This window comes from Aedes aegypti, chromosome 2 (genome assembly GCF_002204515.2).
Source record: "Aedes aegypti strain LVP_AGWG chromosome 2, AaegL5.0 Primary Assembly, whole genome shotgun sequence".
Classification (NCBI taxonomy): Eukaryota; Metazoa; Arthropoda; class Insecta; order Diptera; family Culicidae; genus Aedes; species Aedes aegypti.
The window spans coordinates 140,804,269-140,827,707 of record NC_035108.1 but is presented as its reverse complement, the minus strand read 5'-3'; the positions used below and the strand labels follow the sequence as shown (position 1 = coordinate 140,827,707).

Sequence of the window (23,439 nt, the reverse complement as noted above, 5' to 3'; positions counted from 1 at the left end):
TACTCGAACTGTACTGATAATGATGCAAAAGTGTTCGATATTGTAAAAAAATTGAATAACAATAAATAAATAAATAAGTATTAATAAAATGTTTTCATGATCTCATAACGCATACCCAAATCCAAAACTTTTAAAGTTTATATATAACATTTAGAAACTCATCGATCATACTCTAAAAAAAATATCCTGGTAAAAAAAAAATTATTTTCGTGTAATCTGTTAATTTATTTTAATTTATACATATATGCATATACATATAATATTTATACATATACATAATATTTATACATATAATATACATAATACTAATGAATACATGAAAACGACTTGTTTAATTCACGCAAGGCCCTTAACAATAAAATCAGCAACAAACTGCGGTTCCCGTAATAATTTACACCGAAAAAAAAAATTTTTTTTCTACTAAATGTGAAAATTGTGACATGTTTGAAATGTCATAACTTTTTTGTTTATTGGTTTACCATCACCAAATTTTTATGGTAGATAGTTAATATAATGGACCGTTTTCTCTCAAAAAAAATACGTTGGTATTCCGATAGGGCTTTGAGATATTTGAGTTTTTGTGTCAAAAGTTATGTTTTTTAATGCAAAAAAAAATTTTTTTTTACTGTGTGTATTTTTTTTGGAATATTTATTTAGTTGTCTAACTTTGTTTCTTTAGTTGTCTAACAATCGAACGAACCGTTTTTGCTGTGCAGCTTTTTGAATATTTTTGAACCATTTTCACATACACCCTTTTGAAAAGTTAGTCGTGACTCAACTTGAAGATTTGATTTCGGAAAATGACGATTTAGATGGAACTGGAAAACTGTGCAAAGTTTCAGCTCAATAGAAAAAAATGAATTAAAAAATTTACCAAATTTTGGTGCTGTTGCTTGGAATCACTGGACATTGATGTCCAAATTGCGTGCTGCTTAATATTCACAAATTTTTGCGGTGTAAGGTGGCCACCCCACCATCGTGATGTAGGTATATCGAATTTCTTACCTACCACGAAAAATGGAGAAAGGAGGAATAACGAAAGATATTTTCGGCAACCGACTCTGGGAATTCTCTCGACTTTCTCTAGGTTATTTTTTAAGTCCTTCAAGAAATTCTTCCGAATTTCATCCGACAATTCTTCTGGATTTCATCCAGCAATTCTTCGGAACATCCTCCGGATTTCCACCGGTAATTCTTCTAGATTGGTTTCAGAAGTTCCTCTGAAGTTCTTCCAGCGATTTCTTTGGATGTTATCCAGTAATTCCTGAAAAGCTCCTCCGGAGTTCCTTCCCAACGATGGGAATTGCTTCGAATTTCGCCCTTAGTTTCTTTAAGATTTTCTCCGGAGTTCGTGAAGCAATTACCCCAGAGTTGCTCTAAAAAGCCTCCGGAATTCCTCCATAAACACATCCGGTGTTTCTCCAGGAACACCTTTTGAGTTCCTCTAGGAATTGCGTCGTAGTTCCTTTAGGATTTCCTCGAGATTCTCTAGGATTTTGTACAGAGTTCTTCCTGGCATTCCTTCGGAGCTTTACCGGTAATTCTTCCTGAGTTGCACCAGAAATTCCCCTGGAGCTCTTTCAGCAATTCTTTTGTTTTTTTTTCAGCATTTCTTCCGAAGATACTCAAAAGCTCCAGGAGGAACTCTGGAAGAATCGCTGAAGGAACTCCGGAAGAATTGCTGGAAGACCTACAGAGGATTCATAAGGGAAATGCGGAAAAATCCTGAAAAAACTGCGCAAAAATTCCAAAGGATAAATTGACGCTTATATTGAGCTGTTCGGTAATCCAATCCGCATGGTTAGTTTAGATTTCAAATCCCCACAGGTAGGTATGATAGGCAAACAGTTTCAACACTAGACAAACCGCACTCGCTCTGCCCGCGTGTGTAGTAACATGTGATGGATGGATATGGGTTGTGAAAAGGGTCTGCTTGGTCCGTGGGATTTGAATACTAAACTTGTAACCAACTCAGTTATTGGGTCACCCTGTGGCTCGGTAGCTTAGTTGGTAAAGCGCTCGTCTAGCATACAAGAGTCTGAGTTCAAATCCCAGCCGAGCACGTGAATTTTTTCATAATTTCACCCATAATTTGTCCATCTTTACCACGCGTAATGAGTTAATTAAATTAATTCCAAAGGAGCTATGAAGGAAATTCAAAGTACTTCCTGGTGGAGCATTGAAGGAACTTCGGAGGATTTCTCTCCGAGAATTCTCCATCCGGAAATTCCTTTGGAGTTCATCCGTGTATTCCCTCGAAGTTTCTTAGGGATTCTTCAGGTTTAATCAATTCTGCTTTAGAGTTTTGCTGTTCAGTTCACTACTTGTTTGTTTTTGTTGATCACATTTGAAACGGATCGATAGAAATACAACAACCGGTGCATGCACTTGCGGTTTGGTCTAATTTTACTGGTTTATTTAATTTTGAAAGGGTCATTTCTTCCTTCGTTCGCGGCTACAAAGCAAAGCCATGCTGAAAGTGTCTGGGTTCGATTCCCGGTCGGTCCAGGATATTTTTGTAGTGGAAATTTCCTCGACTTCCCTTGGCATAGGGTATAATCGTACCTGCCACACGATATACGAATGCGAAAATGGCACTTTGGCAAAGAAAGCTCTCAGTTAATAACTGTGGAAGTGCTCATAAGAACACCAAGCTGAGAAGTAGGCTTTGGCCCATTGACGACGTTAATGCCATAAAGAAGAAGTAGTAGAAGAATATGTCCATTTCTGTTATAAATTTTGACAAAAAATCGAGAACCGGTGAAGTTGTCCTAAGTTTGCAGAAAAATAAACACTCAATTTTCATTAATGATTACCACAACGGGTTCATTGTTATGTACCCAAGAATATAAGTTTTTTCGCAAAACTAAGTAAAACGTGTAATTTTGATGACTCTTCTCTTCAGGCAAATATCGCGCTAATGTAACACAAACCGATATGGCAGTTGTTCTTTTATGAGTAGTACATTCAATGAAATTTATTGAAACATAAACACAGAATCAAACATTCAATCTATTATGATTTGCAGAATATATACTCATGCACCCCATCACATCCTTGCGATTAGTCTTTCATATCCATTCAGTCACCTACTTCTTCTTCTTCTTTTTGGCGTTACGTCCCAACTGGGATATAGCCTGCTTCTCAGATTAGTGTTCTTATGAGCACTTCCACAGTTATTAACTGAGAGCTTTCTTTGCCGAATGACCAGTTTTGCATGTGTATATCGTGTGGCAGGTACGAAGATACTCTATGCCCTGGGAATCGAGAAAATATCCTTTAACGAAAAGATCCTTGCCTAGCGGGATTCGAACCCACGACCCTCAGCATGGTCATGCTGAATAGCTGCGCGTTTACCGCTACGGCTATCTGGGCCCCCAGTCACCTACCTGCATACTTATTCATGTAACTATAGAAAACCCTCTACACACTAAGCTCTTACGGTGAATTTCACCGTAATCTCAACAGCTGAACAGTTCGGTGAAATAAAACACCGTAATTCCGTCGAAATTTTACGGATTCCGGTGATTATTTACCGAATACTGTAAAAATTTACCGTACTCCGTTAATTTATTTCACCGAACTGTTCAGCTGTTGAGATTTTTACAGGAATCCGTAAAATAATTTAAGTGTGTACTCTTATGAAGCACTGCAACAGCCGTTGCCGTTCTCGTTTGAGGATGAACTTTATTACTTGGTACATCTCATAGAAGTACGATGCATGGAACAAGAACGGGAGCAAAATTCTTCACTGAGGGGAATTAATGAAGCATGCTTTCGTGATGTCTTTTATAGCCATATGAGAGGAAACATACGCTGTCACCAGATATGCAAACCAGATAGCATCACGGAAAACCACATTCAATGTCATTTGAGCGTATCTTAGGATCATTTACCTGAACTGCCTGTAGCATTAATCATCTGTCTGCAGTTCTTCTTGGGCACAAACAATGGAAAATTGTCATATCGTACAGATCCTTGAAAAATAGATTTTGGTGGTTGGCAGTTTTGATGGAGACCATGTTCCATAGGCTTGAAAATGACCCATCTATTACACACTAGGGTACAGCTTATTTTTCGAAAGTTCTCAAAACCAAAATCTCATATGCTCTGTTGAATTACAACCACATAGAAGGAAAAACCCAAAGTTCAAGCCAAAATTTTAAAATTTAAAGGTGGCGAGCGAAGGTGTATTTTTAAGTAACATAGGCTTCAGAGAAGTTTACATAAAGTTCTTTTTTGTTTTATAAATTTGTAGAGCATCAAATTGATATAAATTTAAAACTTGTTTTAGTTGACAGTAGTTTTATCCAAATTTGGCCTCTTTGAACTAAAACCAGAACTTTGTTTGGCCATAGCTTCATGAATATTCAACCGATTCCAAATCTTCTATCATGTTTTTGAAAATAATGTAATTGTTTTTAAACAGTTGAATTAATATATGTATGCAACTAGAGTTGTCATGTCTATTACGGCTTAAACCTGTCGAAAAAAAAAAACCTGAAGTTCGTAGACACAAATGTCAATTTGGACAATTTGAGATGTATAATTTTTAAAACATATAGTTAAAGTATTTTTGATCGTTAGGGAACAAAAAATACAAAAAAAAAGGTTTAAAAAAAAAGCTGTATTTTTCAGTTTGCTGCCGTTAAACGTTAAGTTCTGTTCGACGAAAAGCTATAAACTGCAATAAAATTTATTTTTTCATTATCTCTGCTCTTGAGAGTTTTTTGTGTTTTATTTACAATCTAAACCTTAATATTTTTGGCTAAAACTTTGAGATTGTTTCGTATTTGAATTCAGAAGAGCACATGAACTTTTGTGTTATTGCACTCCCATAAGAAGCGCACGTGCTGTGCAATAATTGGCGTGTTTTTAGCCTGTGCAATTATTGGTAAGTTGCCCTAAAAGTTTGTGGCATTATATTTCTTTGTTTATTTAACAGCAATTGTTTCGATTTTCATTTCTCTTTGACGTATTCGAACCTTTTGAGAAGAATACCAATAAAAATAACTTGAGTACTGTACCTGATTTTGAACTGTTGTTTAAAAATACCCTTAATTATCATCTTAATTTTCTTGGTATAACGTCCTCACTAGGGTAGCGCCTGCTTCTCAGCTTAATGTTCTTCTCATGAGCACTTCCACAGTTATTAACTGAGAGCTTTTTTTTGTCAAAGTTGCCATATTCGCATTCGTATATCGTGTGCCAGGTACGATGATACTCTATGTCCAGGGAAATTTCCATTACAAAAAGATCCTGGACCGACCGGGAATCGAACCCAGACACCTTCAGCATGGCTTTGATTTGCAGCCGCGGACTTTAACCACTCGGCTAAGGAACACTCTCATTATACTAATATTATTTTTGCAATTTCTCATCGTAATAGGCTGTTTTTCATCACGCCAATCTGTCATGAAACGGCCTACTTTCCTACACTGAAGTATGCAGTGCGGGAATAGTCATTACCTAACTGAAACCAGTGCTGTAATGGTTCATTACGCAACGCTTTCTCATTACGCAACTGTTTTCAGAAATTGCAAAATGATGGTGCAAGCATCTAGATGTTATTTCTGATACCCTTCAGTGGTGTTCTACGAAATTGCAAAAAATGTTGTACGCAACTCGTTGCAGAACTCGATTTTTCAGCACTCGTCGTAGTTATCCAACTCGGCAAGCCTCGTTGGACAAATGTACGACTCGTGCTGTAAAAATCGTCATTCTGCAACTTGTTACGTAAACTACTATTAATTGTTGCATGCTTGGAAACTAAACCAGAACCTAAGTATTACAGGTCGAAGAACGGGCAGTAAACTCTACAATGAAGAGTATTTTCCTGATGAATTAAAAATCTGCTCAAAGTTTGTGTTATAATAATTCCTTTTTATTGTTGGTGATCATGACTGAAACAAAGTTAGTAGAGCCATTAGTAGAGACAAGTCAATTAAAGTAAATTGGGCATGCAGTCAGAGATAACTTTGTAAAATCAATAAAATAATCAAACCATTTATTTATTTTTTATTCATCAATTATTTATTTATTTTCTATACATCTATTGATTGTTGCTTTTAACGCTATTACTCGGGCTTATTGGTAGCTAAACGCTACAGGATTCAAAATCGTATTGATTTTATCGAATCGATGCAAACCCAAATTACTCTTATCAATGATAACAGTAATCTTTCAAAGTCTTTCAATGAGTTGAATGGGCCATTCAACAGTGGAACAGTCACAAAGATACTCTCAATTAATTCATCAGATTGTATATGAAATAACATCTCTATCACAAATTTGCAAACTTTTTTATTATAGTCGATCAATCTCTCCACAGCATTGCAATGAGTGCCACAGTAAATGCAAATAGTCCAATCATTTGCACCATCAACGTCACCTTACGCCATCTCGAATACTGCATAAAAGTAATGGTAAAAAATATCAACTGAATCGTGCATCCAGATATCATCTCATACATACCGAAGCATCTTTCGTCGGATCCGTAGGGATCCCTTTCTTCATCGACATGTACTCCAGAATCTGCGGTGAAATTGAATTTTAATTTGATAAAATATAAGGATGGCAAAATTTTCCACTTCTACTCACGTTGAACACTATGTGGACCAGGAAGTTAAACCCGACGGCTGCTCCGAACAAGCCGTACATCTCTTCCGGCAATTTGGCCGTACTCAAACCCATAGCCAGGAACATGTTGGTTACTGTCACGGTTGATAGATGCGAAATCGTCAAGAAGAGCGGAAAGAAAGCGAAATCCAATAACAATCAATTTCCATTCCATCACAGGAATTGAGAATTAAGGGGACGACGCAACGATTCCTTTTCCCCCCACTGTTACTCACCTGCCAAAACGTATGCCAAGTGACCGGAAACCACGTGCACCAGACGGAAGATTTTTCGAGCATCCTCCGATGGACTGACAGCGCCGAAAATGGGCTGCAGGAAGCACAGGATGAAAGTAATCAGACCAACAACGGCGTGGGCATGATCCTGCCAACCATCCATGTCGATGAAGATGATGATAAAGCCGCAACATGTCAATAGCCATGTGAAGAACATGTACACCCGGTGATACTAGAAAGGTGGTAAATCAAATGAAATGAAAATCATTAAGATAATATTAAAATTTAAAAGGATAATCTTGAAGAGCATCGCTATCTTTTTATTTTGAACATTATTTGGTCGGCGTTAAGTCAGAGTCGACCAAGTGACATTTTTCATATTTTGAGAAATATAGGCTTAAAGTCTAACACTTTGTATTTTTCAAACTCGTTTAAATTTTGGTTCAAAATTTCTACGCATATTTATGTTACTTTAGAACAATATAATGTGAAGTAATAATCATGAAAAAACATAAAGACCACCGTCCAGTGAGTTGGTTCGCTCTGATTGAACAATTTCTAGGAAAATAACAATCATTTAATTCAATCATTCGTCAAACTGGGTGCATATCTCAAAGATAATCAGATTATCAAGACCCTTCGACACCTGTTTAGTTAATTCTTCAATAATACATATCGTCAATACCGAAATCAGTGGCATAACGATAGCTTAATAATTAAGGTTTTGCAGGGTCAGGGAAGACCAGATATATTCAAATATGCGTTCAGTCAGAGTGGACCAAGTGAAAATCTTGAGTACCGGCCATAATATACTGGTCCAATAAACGGGTTCTAGAACATTCCATGCATACACCATAGAACTACCATAAACTTCTATCGGACTCTGAAATGGACTCAAGAAATGCAATAATCAATAAGTTTATTGCTTTTCAACACATGGTGCACTCTGTCTGCACAAAAATTGTTGCAATTTCTAACCACCCATTCAAATCTGGTAAATGGTCAAAAATCAAAATCAGATGCATCGAATTGAGAAACATTTATGAATTTCTATTAATGGATAAGAAGAAGAATCACTCACTCTGACAAATCATTTGAAACGCCTTTCATTTCGAAGCATTTCTCAACGCGCTGCTAATTTTCGCTGTTCTGGTAATAAGTCCACTCTGACTGCATACTTTTATCGATTTTTATTGATCATCCAAAGTAAATTTGTTACATATCTCACTCAGTTTACAGCAGTCATCAAATCTGCAAAACAGCAGTCATCAAAATGGAAAAATGAAATTTAAATAAGTATCATCATCGTCACTCAACCAGCGTCGGATGACGATTTGGCACAGAGATCCGATCACATAGGCTCGGCGTCATAACGAACAAATACCATTTCTTTGTTATGGGCGAATCTTCGTTCGGTAGCAATGAGCCCACTAAAAATATGAATCGTGTCTTCGACAGATTAAGAGCATTTTTTGAAAAAATAAAACTAAAACAAAACAACAAAACACGTTTGGAATCGAACAAACGATCTCTGATTCGACAACTTCACGCGCCTCCCAACAGAGCTATTGTAGAATCATGAGCGGGTTCATTTGCCAATAAAAGCAATTATGTGATAGCATTCGTTGTTTGGTGCGAAGCATGCGACTATACAGTAAACGCCTTCTTCTTGTGAGTGGGGGTAGCAAGCGGAATGACGAAAAATTTGCTCGTTGACGATTTTGGATTGAAGTTTGTCGTGCATTCTTTCGTCGAAGACGAGACGACGATTGGCTAGAGTTAAGGTTCCCCCAGATCTAAGCGACTTTTTACGGCGACAGCGACAAAAAACATCGCGATTTCGCTGATGTTTCGCTGCATGCCACAGCGACGCGATTTCGCAGCGGTTCGCGTCGTGTCAGTCAAGATGGTTTCATAGAAGAGTGCTTGCAGCGACACAACAAGGAAATCGCGACGATTTTTTGTCGCTGTCGCCGTAAAAAGTCGCGTAGATTTGGGGGAGCCTTACGTTAATAATAGGCAGTCTTTAATGACAGGAGCTCCACGCATAAAGCTATAAAAAGTGCTCTGCCGCCAAAATGGCTAAACATTCCTACCTTAATAGATATGCATTCAGGCGGGAGGATGCACAGCTGTTGAAAGCACATTTAATCATGCTGCAGCTCCCGTTGGAGAGGGGATTCCGAAGTTAGAATAAGAAAATAAATTTAAGATATCAAGCCCATGAAAAAGTTCTCCAAACTGAATACGAGTACACGAGATAATGCCTGCACATGGTTTTCCGGCGAAACTAATTAGGCTGATACGTGCTACGCTGGATGGTTCGAAATCAAGTGTTCGGATCGCAGACGAGATGTCAACCTCGTTCGGACGTTAGACGGATTGAAGCAGGGAGACGCACTTTCGAATTTACTGTTCAACATGCAGAGAAATGGCACTATTATCACAAGGTCGCACATGCTCCTTGGCTGTGCGGACGATATAGACCTAATTGGAATCGATCACAGGTCAGTGGAAGAGGCCTTCGTGCTTCTGAAAAGGGAGAAAGCGAGGATAGGCCTGACCATTAATTCTACCAAAACGAAATACATGGTTGCTGGTAGAGATAGAGTCAGACATGGTGGTGTACATAGGGCCTTTTACGGACTACGTTACCAGCTTAGGTCCCGCAGCTTGCAAACGGATACAAAATTCGACCCGTATAAAACATTGATTCCGGTGGTTCTCTACGGGCACGAAGCGTGGACGTTGAAAAAGTCAGACCGGAAAGCTCTCGGTGTTTTCGAGCGTAAAATACTCGGTGGGATGTATGAATCACGAGTTGTATCAAGTGTACAAAGATGCGAATATTATCAAGCGTGTAAAATACGGCAGACTTCAGTGGGCTGGTCACTTTGTGCGAATGTCGGAAGAAAGAATTGCGTAAATAATATTCAGCAGGGAACCAGGTCGGTGACTTCGGGGAAGACCACGAATACGCTGGCTGTACGCAGTGGAAGAGGACCTGGCGACCCTAAACGATCGGGGCAACTGGAGAAGTTTCGCCCAAGATCGACGAAGATGGAGCTCTACAATACGCCCGGCAATGACATGACGCTACACTGTAGCCATCAAGGTATCAAGGTAGGTACAATATAATAATCATTGTTTAATTTGATTTGAGGGTTGAATTTTATTACAAAGCTGGTAACATACATGCCAGGAAACTGTTTCGTTGCAGAAAGTAACGAACAATATCGTAGTTCAAGCGAACGATTTCATTATATAAAGCAATATGCATTTTCAGTTTTAAAATATGGTGCAATTACCGTTATCAGGTATCAGAAGGCCGGCTCCAAAGGCACGTTCCCCACCAGTTGGGAGATTTGTGCCATCGCCATATTTGAGCCTATTTCATAATCTACCCGATGGGAGAGGAAAGGAAAGGGAAAGATGGGAGGAAATAGGAGTGGGGTCCCTTGAAGAGGGAAAATCGCATAAGCGAAATGAGAGCATGTAGCTCCATACCACAATGGGTTCGAACAGCGCCCTAAAAAGGGCACTGCAAAACGCATGAGCGTAAAGAGAGCCTATAGCTCATTACCACAGCGGGTTAAGAATAACAGAATGTCCTGAAGATTCAGGCTTCTGTATTCAGTTTCACTTAATAAGTGTTTACCAAGTAATTGGAATCGCATTTGCGCAAAAACTGGACAGTTACATATCAGGTGATACGAAGTTCCATAATCGGAGTCACAACTATCACACACAAATGAGTCAGCACGCTGAATATTTGCCATGTGATAGTTGAGTCGGCAGTGGCCTGTCAACGCTCTGACCAAGAGACTGCAATTCTGCTTTGACAGATTTGTTAAATACTTCGCCACCTTTGGAGATGGCTCAGTAACGTACAATTTTGTTTGACGACACGACTCCAAACTATTCCAATATTGCTTGTGCTGAGTTGCCGCCCAAGAGTTTATCTGAAGCTTCACCCAGCACTTCGAAATTGGAATAGCCGGCTCAGGACCAATGAAGTCATGCGATGCTCCATCGCGAGCTAGCTCATCAGCCAATTCATTTCCAGCGATGGAAGAATGGCCAGGTACCCATACAAGGTTTACAGAGTTGACTGAATTCAGTTCCTCAATTTGAGTTCGACATGCGATAACAAGCTTCGACCTCGAGTTGGCCGAAGCGAGAGCTTTTATAGCAGCCTGACTATCTGAACAGAAGTATATGACTTTACCCAATACGCGCTGTTGAAGTGCTGATTGCACTCCACACATAAGAGCAAATATTTCCGCCTGAAAAACGGTGCAGTTTCTACCAAGTGAGTAAAACTGATTCAGCCTTAGCTCACGAGAATATACTCCTGCACCAGCTCTACCTTCAAGAAGGGAGCCATCAGTGTAACATACTATATTGTTTGATATACTTCTTTCCAAATAGCCAGACGTCCACTCTTCCCGTGAAGGGAATTGTGTGGTAAATGTCCTGTAGGGAAAGTTACAAGCAATTGTGAGATCACTTGGAGCAAGGACAATTTTGTCCCAATTCACCAAAAGTGGAAACAACGAAGTGTAGATCTACGATTCACTGGATTTTTCTCCAGTAGATCCAGTACCCATAAACGGTAAGAGCAAGAAAGTGCTTCTTGTTTAAGATTTATGTGTAGTGGCGCAACGGCGAAAAGGGCCTCGAGCGCTGCTGTGGGAGTTGTAGAGAACGCACCAGACATCGCCATCAAGCACATCCTTTGGAGATGGCCCAATTTTGATTGGATTGTTCTCACTTCGCCCTTTTGCCACCACACAAGACATCCATATGCCAATATTGGTCGAACAACTGTTGTGTAAATCCATTTGAAATAATTGGGTTTGAGGCCCCAAGTTTTACCAAAGGTTCGCCGGCATTGACCGAAGGCCATACAAGCTTTTTTGACTCTGAAATCAATGTGAGCTGTCCATAAAAGTTTGGAATCTAGAATGACTCCGACATACTTTACTTGATCAGTCACATTAATCTCAGTGCCAAAAAGACGTAAAGGTCGAATTCCATCGCGGTTTCGTCTTTCCGTAAAAAGAACAATAGATGTTTTACTCGGGTTAACCGAAAGGCCATATTGGCGACACCAACTCTCGACTACCTGAAGAGCACTTTGCATCAGGTCGAATAGGGTGCTTATGCACATACCAACTATCAGAGTTAGATAGTCGTCGGCAAATCCATATGTTGGAAAACCGCTATTATTGAGTTGCCTCAATAGCGTATCTGCTACGAGATTCCACAAAAGTGGTGACAAGACTCCCCCTTGGGGGCATCCGCAAACACTCAATTTTCGAATCGCTGCTTGACGCAATGTCGAGAAGAGATGTCGGTTTTTGAGCATTTGATGAATCCAATTGGTAATCATTGTAGGTAGCCCATGGTTTCGTGCGGCTTCCAATATGGCATCGAAAGACACGTTATCAAAGGCACCCTCAATATCCAAGAAAAACCCAAGCACGATTGCTTCTGAGCGAATGCTTTCTCGATATCGTATACAACTTTGTGTAAAAGAGTCACAGTGGACTTTCCAGATTGGTAAGCATGTTGATTCACATGAAGAAGCATGTTTGCCAAATAAACATCACGGATGTGATGATCGATAATGCGTTCCAGACATTTCAGAAGAAAAGAGGTCAGACTGATTGGTCTAAAACTCTTCGCTTCCTCATACGACGCACGTCCTCCTTTTGGGATAAACTTTACAGTAATATCACGCCAGGATTTGGGAATGTACCCGGTAGCAAAACTGCTTACAAGTAGCTTTTTCAAAACATGTTTGATAGATTCAAATCCCTTTTGGAGCAGAACAGGATAAATCCCATCCGCTCCTGGAGATTTGAAAGGAGCAAAACTATTAAGTGCCCATTGAATCGATTCAGTAGTTACGATACTGCGAGCCGAGGCCAGAGACTCGTAACTACATGAAAAGACATTTGGTTCATCCGTAGATGCTATGTCCACATATCCGGGGAAGTGTGTATTGAATAAACATTCTAAAACTTCTTCATCGGAAGAAGTAAAGTCACCATTAGGTAAGCGAATTTCGTTCACTTGGAAATCCTTAGATTTTGCAAGAATTTTGTTCAACCAACTGACTTCACTCAAACTGGAAACATTTGTACAAAGGTTTTTCCAGCCGGATCGTTCAGCAGAACGGAGAGCCTTCTTGTAAGCCTTGCGAGCCGACTTGAACGACTCTGATCCAGCTGAACGGCGTCTGTTCCAACTCCTTCTACATTGTTTCCTGAGTCTAGTCAGATCGGAATTCCACCATGGGGTCCCTCTTGTAGTCTTTACAGACCGCAGAGGACATGCTTCTTCAAAAGCTTCCATAATGTAGGATGTTGTAGTATCAACGGCATCATCTAGATCACTTGGATTTTCAATGGACGGAGAATATCCATGAAATTTGGTCGCAACCAATTCAATATAGAGTTCCCAGTTTGTTGACCGGGGATTCCTAAAACGCAAAGTCTGCGCAGTTACATTTGAATGTTCAAAGAAGATGTAGCGATGATCAGATAATGATTCCTCATCTGATACATGCCAATTCGTCAACTCGTGACTGATTCTATTCGAGCAGAGCGTTATGTCTAACACTTCTTCTCTATTAGAAACCATGAAGGTTGGGCGATTGCCTATGTTAAGTAATCCAAGGTCTGTACTACTTAAGTATTCCATCAGACTGGAGACTGCCGTGTAGTTCCGGCGTCCAGAATAGAACTACGGACAACCCGTTCCGGTGGTAAGAGTCCACCAAACGGGGTAACCCCAATTCAAGGTGTGATGCGAAAAACCGTGCTGAGGAATGAATGGTCGAAGGGGTGAAAAAGATGTTCGGCCATTAACGGAGCCTGTGGGGCACCTGGGCACCCCTCACAGTATTTTGTCCCTTACCGCGTTAATGCAGGGCTCTGGCGTGGTGGACCTCTTTTCCCGTGCTACTCGTGGGATTCAAAAATGAGTACAATATCTAATCAAAACAATAGTAGTAGTGCAGGTAGTAGCAGTAGTAGGGAAGCGAACCCCTTCGCAAGAAGTGGGCTAGCTAGATCTCCGTTGAGGAGAGTAGAAGCAGGAGGAGGCAGCAGTGCACGTAGTGCCAGTGCTGGAACCCATATTTCATCCCCGGCTAACGCATCGGGTGAAGTTATGGATGGAGCGTGGTTGATGAGGGCCATCAATAAAAGTAGAGATGGGCTCTCTGCGATGGAAGTGGCTGCACAGCAGCTCGACTCCATAATTGACTTTGCGTCCTCGAAGTCTAACATCAGCAAGGACCTCAAGCAGGCCTTGCTTAGACTTCGTAAGTCAATGTTGGCGGCCAAGCAGAACCATGCTGAACCCATGGTGACTGTGGCTGCGGCAGAACCCGTGGAACTGAAGGTGCCGAAGTCTACCCAGACGGAACCCTTCGTTTTCGCGGGCAGCCCCAAAAGCGTGGAAGCGAATGCTTACAGCAAGCAATCGCAGAAGCGCGCGAGGCAGCCGTCAGGGGAGGAGCTACCCGGCGGCGCTCGTAAGGCCAGGCGGATACTGACCCCGAAAACCGGCAGAAGCGCCGGAAAATCGGACCCCAGCCAGGCGTCCCGGAAAGCCGAGAAGGGTGGGCCCGAAAAGGCTGGCCCCTCACGGAGTGATGGGAACAGGGGGTTGCGACCTTTGAGAGGTCCTCCATCACCACAGGTCAGGGCGGAGCAGGGGGGGGACGCCCCCTGGACAACCGTAGTGAGGAAGAAGAAGAAGAAGAAGAAGAAACAGGAGAAACAGGAGCGCAGGGATACCAGACCTAAGAAAGGTAGGAGGGTAGGTGCCAAGCGCGAAAAGGGTGATGCGATCATCGGAAGAGTCCAAGTACTCGGAAGTCCTGAAGGCGATGCGCAGTGACGCGAAGCTTGCGGATCTAGGAGCCGACGTACGCAGTGTCAGACGCACTCGTACAGGTGAAATGATCCTCGAGCTTAAGCGCGACAAGGAGCGCAAGGGCGCCGCCTACAAAAGTTTGGCGGAAGAGGTCCTTGGCGCTGGTGTTGAAGTGAGGGCTCTGACGCAGTCAGTGACTCTGAAGGTGATGAACCTTGACGAGATCACTAACGCAGAAGAGCTCGTCACGGCACTGCGGCAACAGTGCGAAGTGCAGGTGCCCACCACCGCCGTTCAGCTACGGAAAGGTCCGGCAGGTACTCAGGTGGCCTTAGTACACCTACCTGTGGCAGACGCAAATAAGTCCGCTAAGGTAGGTAAGATCAAGGTTGGTTGGTCAGTATGTTCACTGAACATACATGAGCAACCAGTGATCTGCTTTAGGTGCAGGGAACCTGGACACAAGTCCTGGGGCTGTAAAGGCCCTGATAGGACTAAGTTGTGCAGGCGTTGTGGTGAGGAAGGTCATAAGGCACTAGGCTGCAAGAACCCTCCCAAGTGCTTGATTTGTTCCGGCAAGTCCGTGAACAACAATCACCCAACGGGAGGCTCAAGGTGCCCGACCTTCAAACGAGCCATCAACGAAAAATCACAGTGCAGGTAACGCAGCTGAACCTGAACCACTGTGACGCAGCTCAGCAACTGCTGTACCAGTCAGTTGCTGAGTGGGGGACGGACATCGCCATCATATCGGACCCATACCGAGTACCCGCCGGCAACGGCAACTGGGTCGTGGATGGATCCGGAAAAATGGCGGCGATATGGACAACGGGTAAATACCCTGTCCAGCAGTTGGTGTCTACTACCTACGAGGGCTTCGTGATCGCCAAAGTAAACGGGGTCCTCTTCTGTAGCTGCTATGCGCCTCCGAGTTGGTCGACCGAGCGGTTCACGCAGATGCTGGACTGTATAACGACCGCGCTGACAGGGCGAAGGCCAGTTGTAATAGCGGGTGACTTCAATGCCTGGGCCGTGGAATGGGGAAGCCGTAACACGAACCAGCGAGGTCAAATCCTGCTAGAGGCACTGGCCGTGCTAGATGTCGATCTGGCTAATGTTGGTGCCAAAAGTACCTTCAGCCGTAACGGAGCGGAGTCGATTATCGACGTTACTTTTTGTAGTCCTGGCCTAACGAGTAGTTCGAACTGGAGGGTAGACGATGCCTACACTCACAGCGACCACCTGGCGGTTCGCTACAGTATCGACTACAACAACAGCAGGCAGCGGGTTGAGGAAGCGGCTAGGTCAAGGCCAAGCCCTCGTAGGTGGAAGACATCGTACTTCAATGATGAAGTACTTAGGGAGGCGCTCCGCCGTGAGCGTAACCTACTCGGACTAAGCGGGGACGAACTGGTAGCGGTGCTTACGCGTGCATGCGATGCGACCATGCCTAGAAAAGTCCACCCTAGGAATGGGAGACCACCGACATACTGGTGGACTCAAGCTATTGCGAACCTGCGCCGTGCCTGCCTACGGGCCAGGAGACGGATGCAGCGAGCACGTACCGAGCAGGAGCGTGAAGAACGACGGGCGGTGTTCACCGCTGCCAAAGTCACGCTGAAGTCCGAGATAAGGGCAAGCAAAAAGGCCTGCTTCGAGGGACTCTGTCAGAGTGCCAACGCGAACCTGTGGGGTGATGCCTACAGGATCGTAATGGCGAAGACAAGAGGTGCAATTGCTCCTACGGAGCAATCTCCACAGATGCTGGAGGGGATCATCGAGGGGCTCTTCCCGCGCCACAACCCTAGCCCATGGCCTACTTTTGTAGGACAGCCGGGGATTGGGGCTGGCGATGAGGATAGAGTAACTGATGAGGAACTTGTAGGGATTGCAAAATCCCTAAGCATGGGGAAGGCACCAGGTCCGGACGGAGTTCCAAACCTGGCCCTCAAAGTCGCAATCTTGGAGGCTCCCGGTATGTTCAGATCTGCTATGCAGATATGCCTGGACGAGGGAGTATTTCCAGATGCATGGAAGAGGCAGAGCCTGGTACTATTGCCAAAGGCGGGGAAACCACCCGGTGACCCGTCGGCGTATAGACCAATATGCTTGATTGACACGGTGGGGAAAGTGCTCGAGAAGATCATCCTCAACAGACTGTCGAGGTACACCGAGGGTGTAAATGGTCTCTCAGGCAACCAGTTCGGCTTCCGGAAAGGGAGGTCCACTGTAGACGCTATTCTGACGGTTAAGAAAACCGCTGAGATAGCACTCCAGCGTAAGAGGAGGGGTATTCGCTACTGCGCAGTAGTGACTCTGGATGTAAGGAATGCATTTAATAGTGCCAGTTGGGCGGCTATTGCTGATGCGCTCCTGCGTCTGGGGATACCCGAGTACCTGTACAAGATTCTCGGAAGTTACTTCCAGAATCGGGTATTAGTCTATGGCACGGAGGTGGGTCGGAAGTGCTTTCACATAACCTCAGGAGTCCTGCAAGGTTCCATCCTGGGTCCGGTGTTATGGAATGTCATGTACGACGAGGTGTTGAGATTAAAATTCCCGGCGGGTGTGGTCATCGTTGGCTTTGCCGACGATATTACGCTGGAGGTCTACGGTGAATCGATCGAAGAAGTGGAATTGACTGCAGCCCACTCGATCGCAATTGTGGAGGAGTGGATGAGCTCCAGGAAACTGGAATTGGCTCACCACAAAACTGAGGCTGTTGTTGTCAACAACCGAAAGTCGGTGCAGCAAGCGGTGATCAGTGTAGGCGACTGCACAATCACTTCGAAGCGCTTCGTCAAACACTTGGGGGTGATGATCGACGACAAGCTTACCTTCGGTAGCCATGTCGATTATGCCTGCAAGAGAGCCTCCACAGCTATTGTGGCACTGTCCCGGATGATGTCCAATAGCTCTGCGGTGTACGCCAGCAAGCGTAAGCTTCTGGCCAGTGTCGCCTCGTCCATACTGAGGTATGATAGCCCGGCTTGGGGCACGGCTTTGAGTACCGATAGCTACCGTAGCAAGCTAGAGAGTACTTATAGGCTAATGTGCCTGAGGGTTGCGAGCGCGTACCGTACCGTGTCACACGATGCACTTTGTGTCATCACCGGTATGATGCCTATTGGTATCCTTATCATGGAAGACATAGAGTGCTTCGAAATGCGCGGCACAAGAGGCATACGCAGGACTGCCAGACTGGCCTCCATGGTCAAATGGCAGCGTGCGTGGGACAGTTCCACCAAGGGAATGTGGACTCACAGGTTGATTCCGAGGTTAGATATCTGGGTCAATAGGCGCCATGGGGAACTAACATTCCACCTAACACAGGTCCTTTCGGGTCATGGATGCTTTAGACAATATCTACACCGTTTCGGTCATGCGGGTTCTCCCGAATGTCCAGTTTGTGCAGGTTTAGAGGAAACGGCGGAACACGTTTTGTTCGTGTGCCCGCGTTTCCGCACAATGCGTGACCGCATGTTTGCCACATGCGGTCGGGACACGACTCCGGACAATTTGGTCCAGAGGATGTGTGCAGACGAGTTTGGCTGGAATGCCGTTTCATCGGCTATCACCCACATCGTCTCGGAACTCCAAAGGAGGTGGCGTGTGGACTCGAGGAGTGACTAGTGCAGACGCTAATCAACAGGTGGTCCAAGGGTTCGCAGTCGGCTACGTAGGTCATACCGGTGCCCTACGGTCGAAATCGACCCTTACAGCGATTAAGTGGCCGCGGGGAGAACATCCTGGTAGCGCTGCTGTCGTGGCGCCGGCCTACTGGGTGGATACGAGCCTCTGGTTGTTCGGGGCAGGTGGAGGCCCCTTCGTCAGCAATCCCAGCTCGTGCTAGCTGATAGGGCCTGAGCCTTCAGTAGGTCAAATTGCGAAGCCCGCAGTATCAGTTCTTGATACCTGCGGTGCAGCTGGGCGCGGGCTTAGTGGTCGACCCTGCCCGCCTTCAGCGGACAACGGGAGGTGAGGACCACCCGGGAAGCTGGCAATGCGCCAGCATGCTACCTTGGTGGACCCCCATAAGCGTGTCATCGATGTTCGTTGCTGCATGGCTACGCAGCTAACCTGGAGGATGCGATGTGCAATAGCCCCTCTCCGAAGCAATGCCTTCTTGGTGGTCCCGGAGAGACGAAGGGTTTGGCGGCAATGGAAATGGTTTAGTGGGTCGGGGGTGTAGTCCTGTTTACTGCTTGTACGTAGTAAATGGTCCCCAACCCCACACTCCTGGACCTCGGTCCGGAGTCTGTTGAGCAGATTATCCCCCCATTGCTTAGAAGGAAAAAAAAAAAAAAAAAAAAAGACTGGAGCCTCTCAAGTTGATATCCGAGCTGCCCCAGATGATGTGATGAGCATTGGCATCACTGCCTACAATCAGCGGAAGGCCTTTTGTTACGCAGTGTACGACAACTCGTTTGAAGTAATCCGTTGGGGATGGTTCATCATGTGGTAAATATACCGAACAATAGACGTATTTCCTGTTGAGGTCACCAACAGAAACATCGATTGTGACAGCACATACATCTCTGGTAGTTAACTCAGAAATGAGTGTAGCAACGATTGCTTTATTAACGAGCACGCATGCGCGGGGCATGGAGCGCGAGTTTGCTATTTCAAGTTTGCTAAAAGTAGCAAAAACTGGGTCCACAAGGTTACCTAGATAGAAGTTCCCTCTACGAAAGTAGGGTTTTTGAACTAGCGCCACTTGGGCTGCACCATTTTGCATGAGTCTGCAAAGATTGATCGTTGCTGTTCTTTTATGCTGAAGATTGATCTGAGCTAACCTAACCGTAGCCACTACCCAAACTAGGCAGGATTAAGCTTTTTGCAATCTCAGCTCGAAAAAGAACAGCAACGAAAAAACCAGATCGGTATCTATTTAAAGTCGCCAAAGGCGAAAGAGCACAGAATACACTGTGTAAAACGCATAATTCGAATCCTTATAGGTGATAATTTAAATTAAATGTCAACATATTCATAATCCCACCCTTATTAAGCCTCAGGATAGAGACTGAAGAAGGGCAGCCGATTATCTAGGAGAAACACAAGGTCACCTGCACCATTGCTCCGGGTAGCACAGGAAGGACTCAATACTGTGGAGGGCGCCCTGGTACCCCACAGGCTCCGTTAGCGGTTAGGTTTTATTTAGACCCCCCTAACCATTCATTCGGTACACATCACACCATAAATTAGGGGTCACCTGTGAGGTGGACTTTTACCACCGGAACAGGCAGTCCGTAGTGTTAATTCTTAGCCAGTTGAAACAACCGCTACCGACACTACGCGGCTATCTAGGCTGCTCGGGAAAAGGAGGTTAATATTGATGATTAACTCCTGACGTGCCCAAGCAGCCGTCTAAAAAATTACCGTTAAATCGAATTAAGTAGTTCATTTTGTTAAACGGTTTCACGTGATAGAAAAGGAAATTTTGTTTATTTTATCAATATGAACAACTTTGCCGAACATGCCAAGACTCTAGATCGTCACCTATGCGGACGATTGACGAACTATTATGTCAGTAGATGATCCTCGTCAGTAGATGATCCTTTGCCGTAGACACCAAATGCCGGAAATGTGTTATTACGGAGTTATTAATTTTGTCCGGTTCTATCCTGTTAAGCCGAATGTTGTTTGGCTGAAGGCCATTAGGACGAATGCCGTTAGGCCGAAAAGGTCATTAGGCCTAAAATGTCCTATAGTTCTAATGAACCGTAAGGTCGAGTTGTGTATCGAATGGATTGTTGGATAATTTGCATTACCTAAAAGCCTACAATATCAGCTGTGACATACAACTAGGAAGAACAGCTTTTGATTAAAAGAAGGAAAAAACATTGATAAATATGTTATCCATTTGAAAAAGAAGTAAATGATCAAATGTAAGTTCGGCCTAACGACCCTTTCGGCCTTATAACCCTTTCGGCCTTATAACCCTTTCGGCCTTATAACCCTTTCGGCCTAATGGCCTTCGGCTTAACGACATTCGGCCTAACGGCATCCGGCCTAAAGACCTGCACCCGTCAGTAGATGGTCCTCGTTGTTACAAGAAACTTTGCCGAAAACACTAAATACCGGAAATGCGTTGTTACCGAGTTATTAATTTTACCCCGCCAGATTGCGCCTCTGGCCCAAAGTGCAATGTACCTTGTCCTATGTGGGCCGAATTTGTTTGAATCATTTTAAATTTTCAGTTTATGAAGTTTCATGAGTTATAAAAGGTTTAAATTTTGTAAAGTTGCTGATATTCCTCAACTTTTTTTTATTGTGGTAGGGGTACAGCATTAATTTTCTACGTACAAGAATTTTGTGCCAATTTCTGGAGTGATGAGTTGAAAATTGGAGGTTTTCACTTAGTGGAAAACATTTACACATGTTGGCAGCCTGAAAGGGTAGCTGCCCTAAATAGATTCTAGAAACGAACAGGCCAGCATAAAAGTAATGAAGAGTTTTATAAATTGGTACGTTTCGTTAAAATACACCATTTGCTCAGTAGGGAGATTAGGGGCATAATCAAATCTCGGGACGAAATGGACCAAGTAGTCTTAGTCTATCGAAAAATCGTTCTATTTTAAGTTTGGATTATGTTTTTTTATGACATTATCACATTTTATTATTTGAAAGTATCACAAAGATGTGTGGAATTATAGAACCAAAGTTTTCACGAGTAAAAAAATTAAAAAAAAAAATAGATTTTAAACCCAAAATAAGAAAAATGTTATTTGGTTCACTCTGACTTAACACTGACTTAAAGCTTTAAATTAAACCCGAAATATTTTTATTTTAGAGGCAGCATTAAAATCTTTCTTGATAAACACGTTGAGTACGTGATCCTTAGAAATTAATTGTTGTACTTACTTCTCCGTTTCAAGTTTGTTAAAATTGTTGGCATTATTGAAAAAATGCATGAAATATTGTAAAAAAGAAATATTAATTCAATCCGAAATTACGTAATTAAAGAAACGTATGATTGCTTTCGATTTTAAGAAGATTGCTAGCTACAATGCGTACGATTAATTTCGTTCGTCTTCATAATGCTATTAGTAATTAGATGCTACCTTCTAACATAACAATCTTGTATTTTGAACTTAGCTTTTCAATGGTGAGGTCCTTGCTTTTATATTTTACGTTCAGATTTAAAAGCTACTTTCACTTACCAGAAACCATGCTTCTCCACCGAAGTAACGTTCTGCAATCCATGTTTTCTTAAAATACCTGCACAAATAAAGTAAACATTCATTCATAAATGGCACAGGATCAACACAGACGAGACGTGTATTAATCAACAATAAAATCGAAATGCGTAATCGATTAATCGTCGTTCACCAAAACACACGCGGATTTCGCCGGTTTATCAAACTGTTTATCAACGCCATCCGGTGATTACTCACTGGCGGAGGTAGACGCTGCCGTTGGACGCCCAAAAATTATCTATTCTAACGCGTCGATTACCTTGCAACTGTGCTGCCAATCGATGAGAACAAAATCCAGGCGATAATCATGAATGTGCCATGCAGTTTGATAAGAACCGTTGGGTCCGGCAAGTCTATGTCTGAAAGCAATCACTCCCGTTAATGTGGTTCTGTTTTGTGGAGGAAACGTGGTTAAATAACGCACCGACAACCATTGTTGGTTTCTTTTAAAAGTCGTTGTTCAATTTATAAATCTAATTTAAACAAACACCGTTTGCGACCGATCGTGTTGATTCTCCGGAATAAACTAAACGCGACATGCCGCCCATGCATATGCAACGTTTAATATGGAATGATAATGATTCGCTGATAAATTTATCAGTTGATAAGAAATCAATGGTGGGTACCTGCCTTTTTGGTCGAATTTTGGAGACTGTTGATGATATGATATGTGAATGATATGTTCAGTGGTAGTTGGTATTTGGTATTCATAAATCTATGGAAACTTCCAACAGGAGTAATCATAGTAACAGCTGAGGTAGATAAGAGTTGGTTTGCTATCTTCATAGTACTATTTGTTCCAGTACATAAATAAGATTTTTACAGAATTATCTAGTTATGTATCAACAGGTCACCAGGTAGGTGGGTGATCGATTAACGAGTCATATAGCCAGAAGACCTTATTAGACGAATATTACGACTTTCATCTTATACCTGCTGGATTCAAGGTAATCATCATTTTTGCAGAATTCTTGGCAGACATTCTTACAACATGTTTTGCCTATTGTACGCTTTCAATTCCTGAATACTGCCAAATAGTTGCGCTAGGTCGTGTTTCATTCATCCCCTCCAAACGCCGTTTCCATATACATCGTCAAAAACGGTCCTAAGAAAACGGCGTCTAAAAACTCCTAACGCTTGCAAGTTCTCCTCGAGAACTGTCCACATCTCGTGCCAGTAAAGGACTACTGGTCTTTTTGAAGCTCTGTATATTATATGATACTCTTGGTATGGAGGTGAAGTTTATCACATGGCTTCCGACAGTAATACGCTTCCGAATTTACCTGCTATGGTTGATATTTAAAATTCAATGATCCTGAAACCTAAGTACACGAACTCGTCTACAACCAGGCTTTCCAAATGTACAGCCTCGACACGACAGCAGCCGAAAACACCCTGCCGACATTCGCTGTGTGTTTTCACTGCCTCTTGGTGCTGTACGTTTCGCAACAAACATTGAACGTAATGGCAACCAGACACACACGCATGAATGT

General features: G+C 43.1%; 1 protein-coding gene across 1 annotated transcript; it reads right to left on the bottom strand.

Moving 5' to 3' along the window:
* Positions 1–6,004: 6,004 nt before the first annotated feature.
* Positions 6,005–22,529, bottom strand: LOC5567870 (putative ferric-chelate reductase 1 homolog). The gene is made up of 7 exons (XM_021842559.1): positions 22,371–22,529; positions 22,206–22,305; positions 21,911–21,968; positions 6,855–7,086; positions 6,601–6,713; positions 6,475–6,534; positions 6,005–6,409 (listed from the first exon to the last, which is right to left on the bottom strand). The coding sequence occupies exons 1-7, from the start codon at positions 22,378–22,380 to the stop codon at positions 6,317–6,319; spliced, it is 666 nt and encodes a 221-aa protein (XP_021698251.1). The 5' UTR covers positions 22,381–22,529; the 3' UTR covers positions 6,005–6,316.
* Between the last annotated feature and the right edge of the window lie 910 nt (positions 22,530–23,439).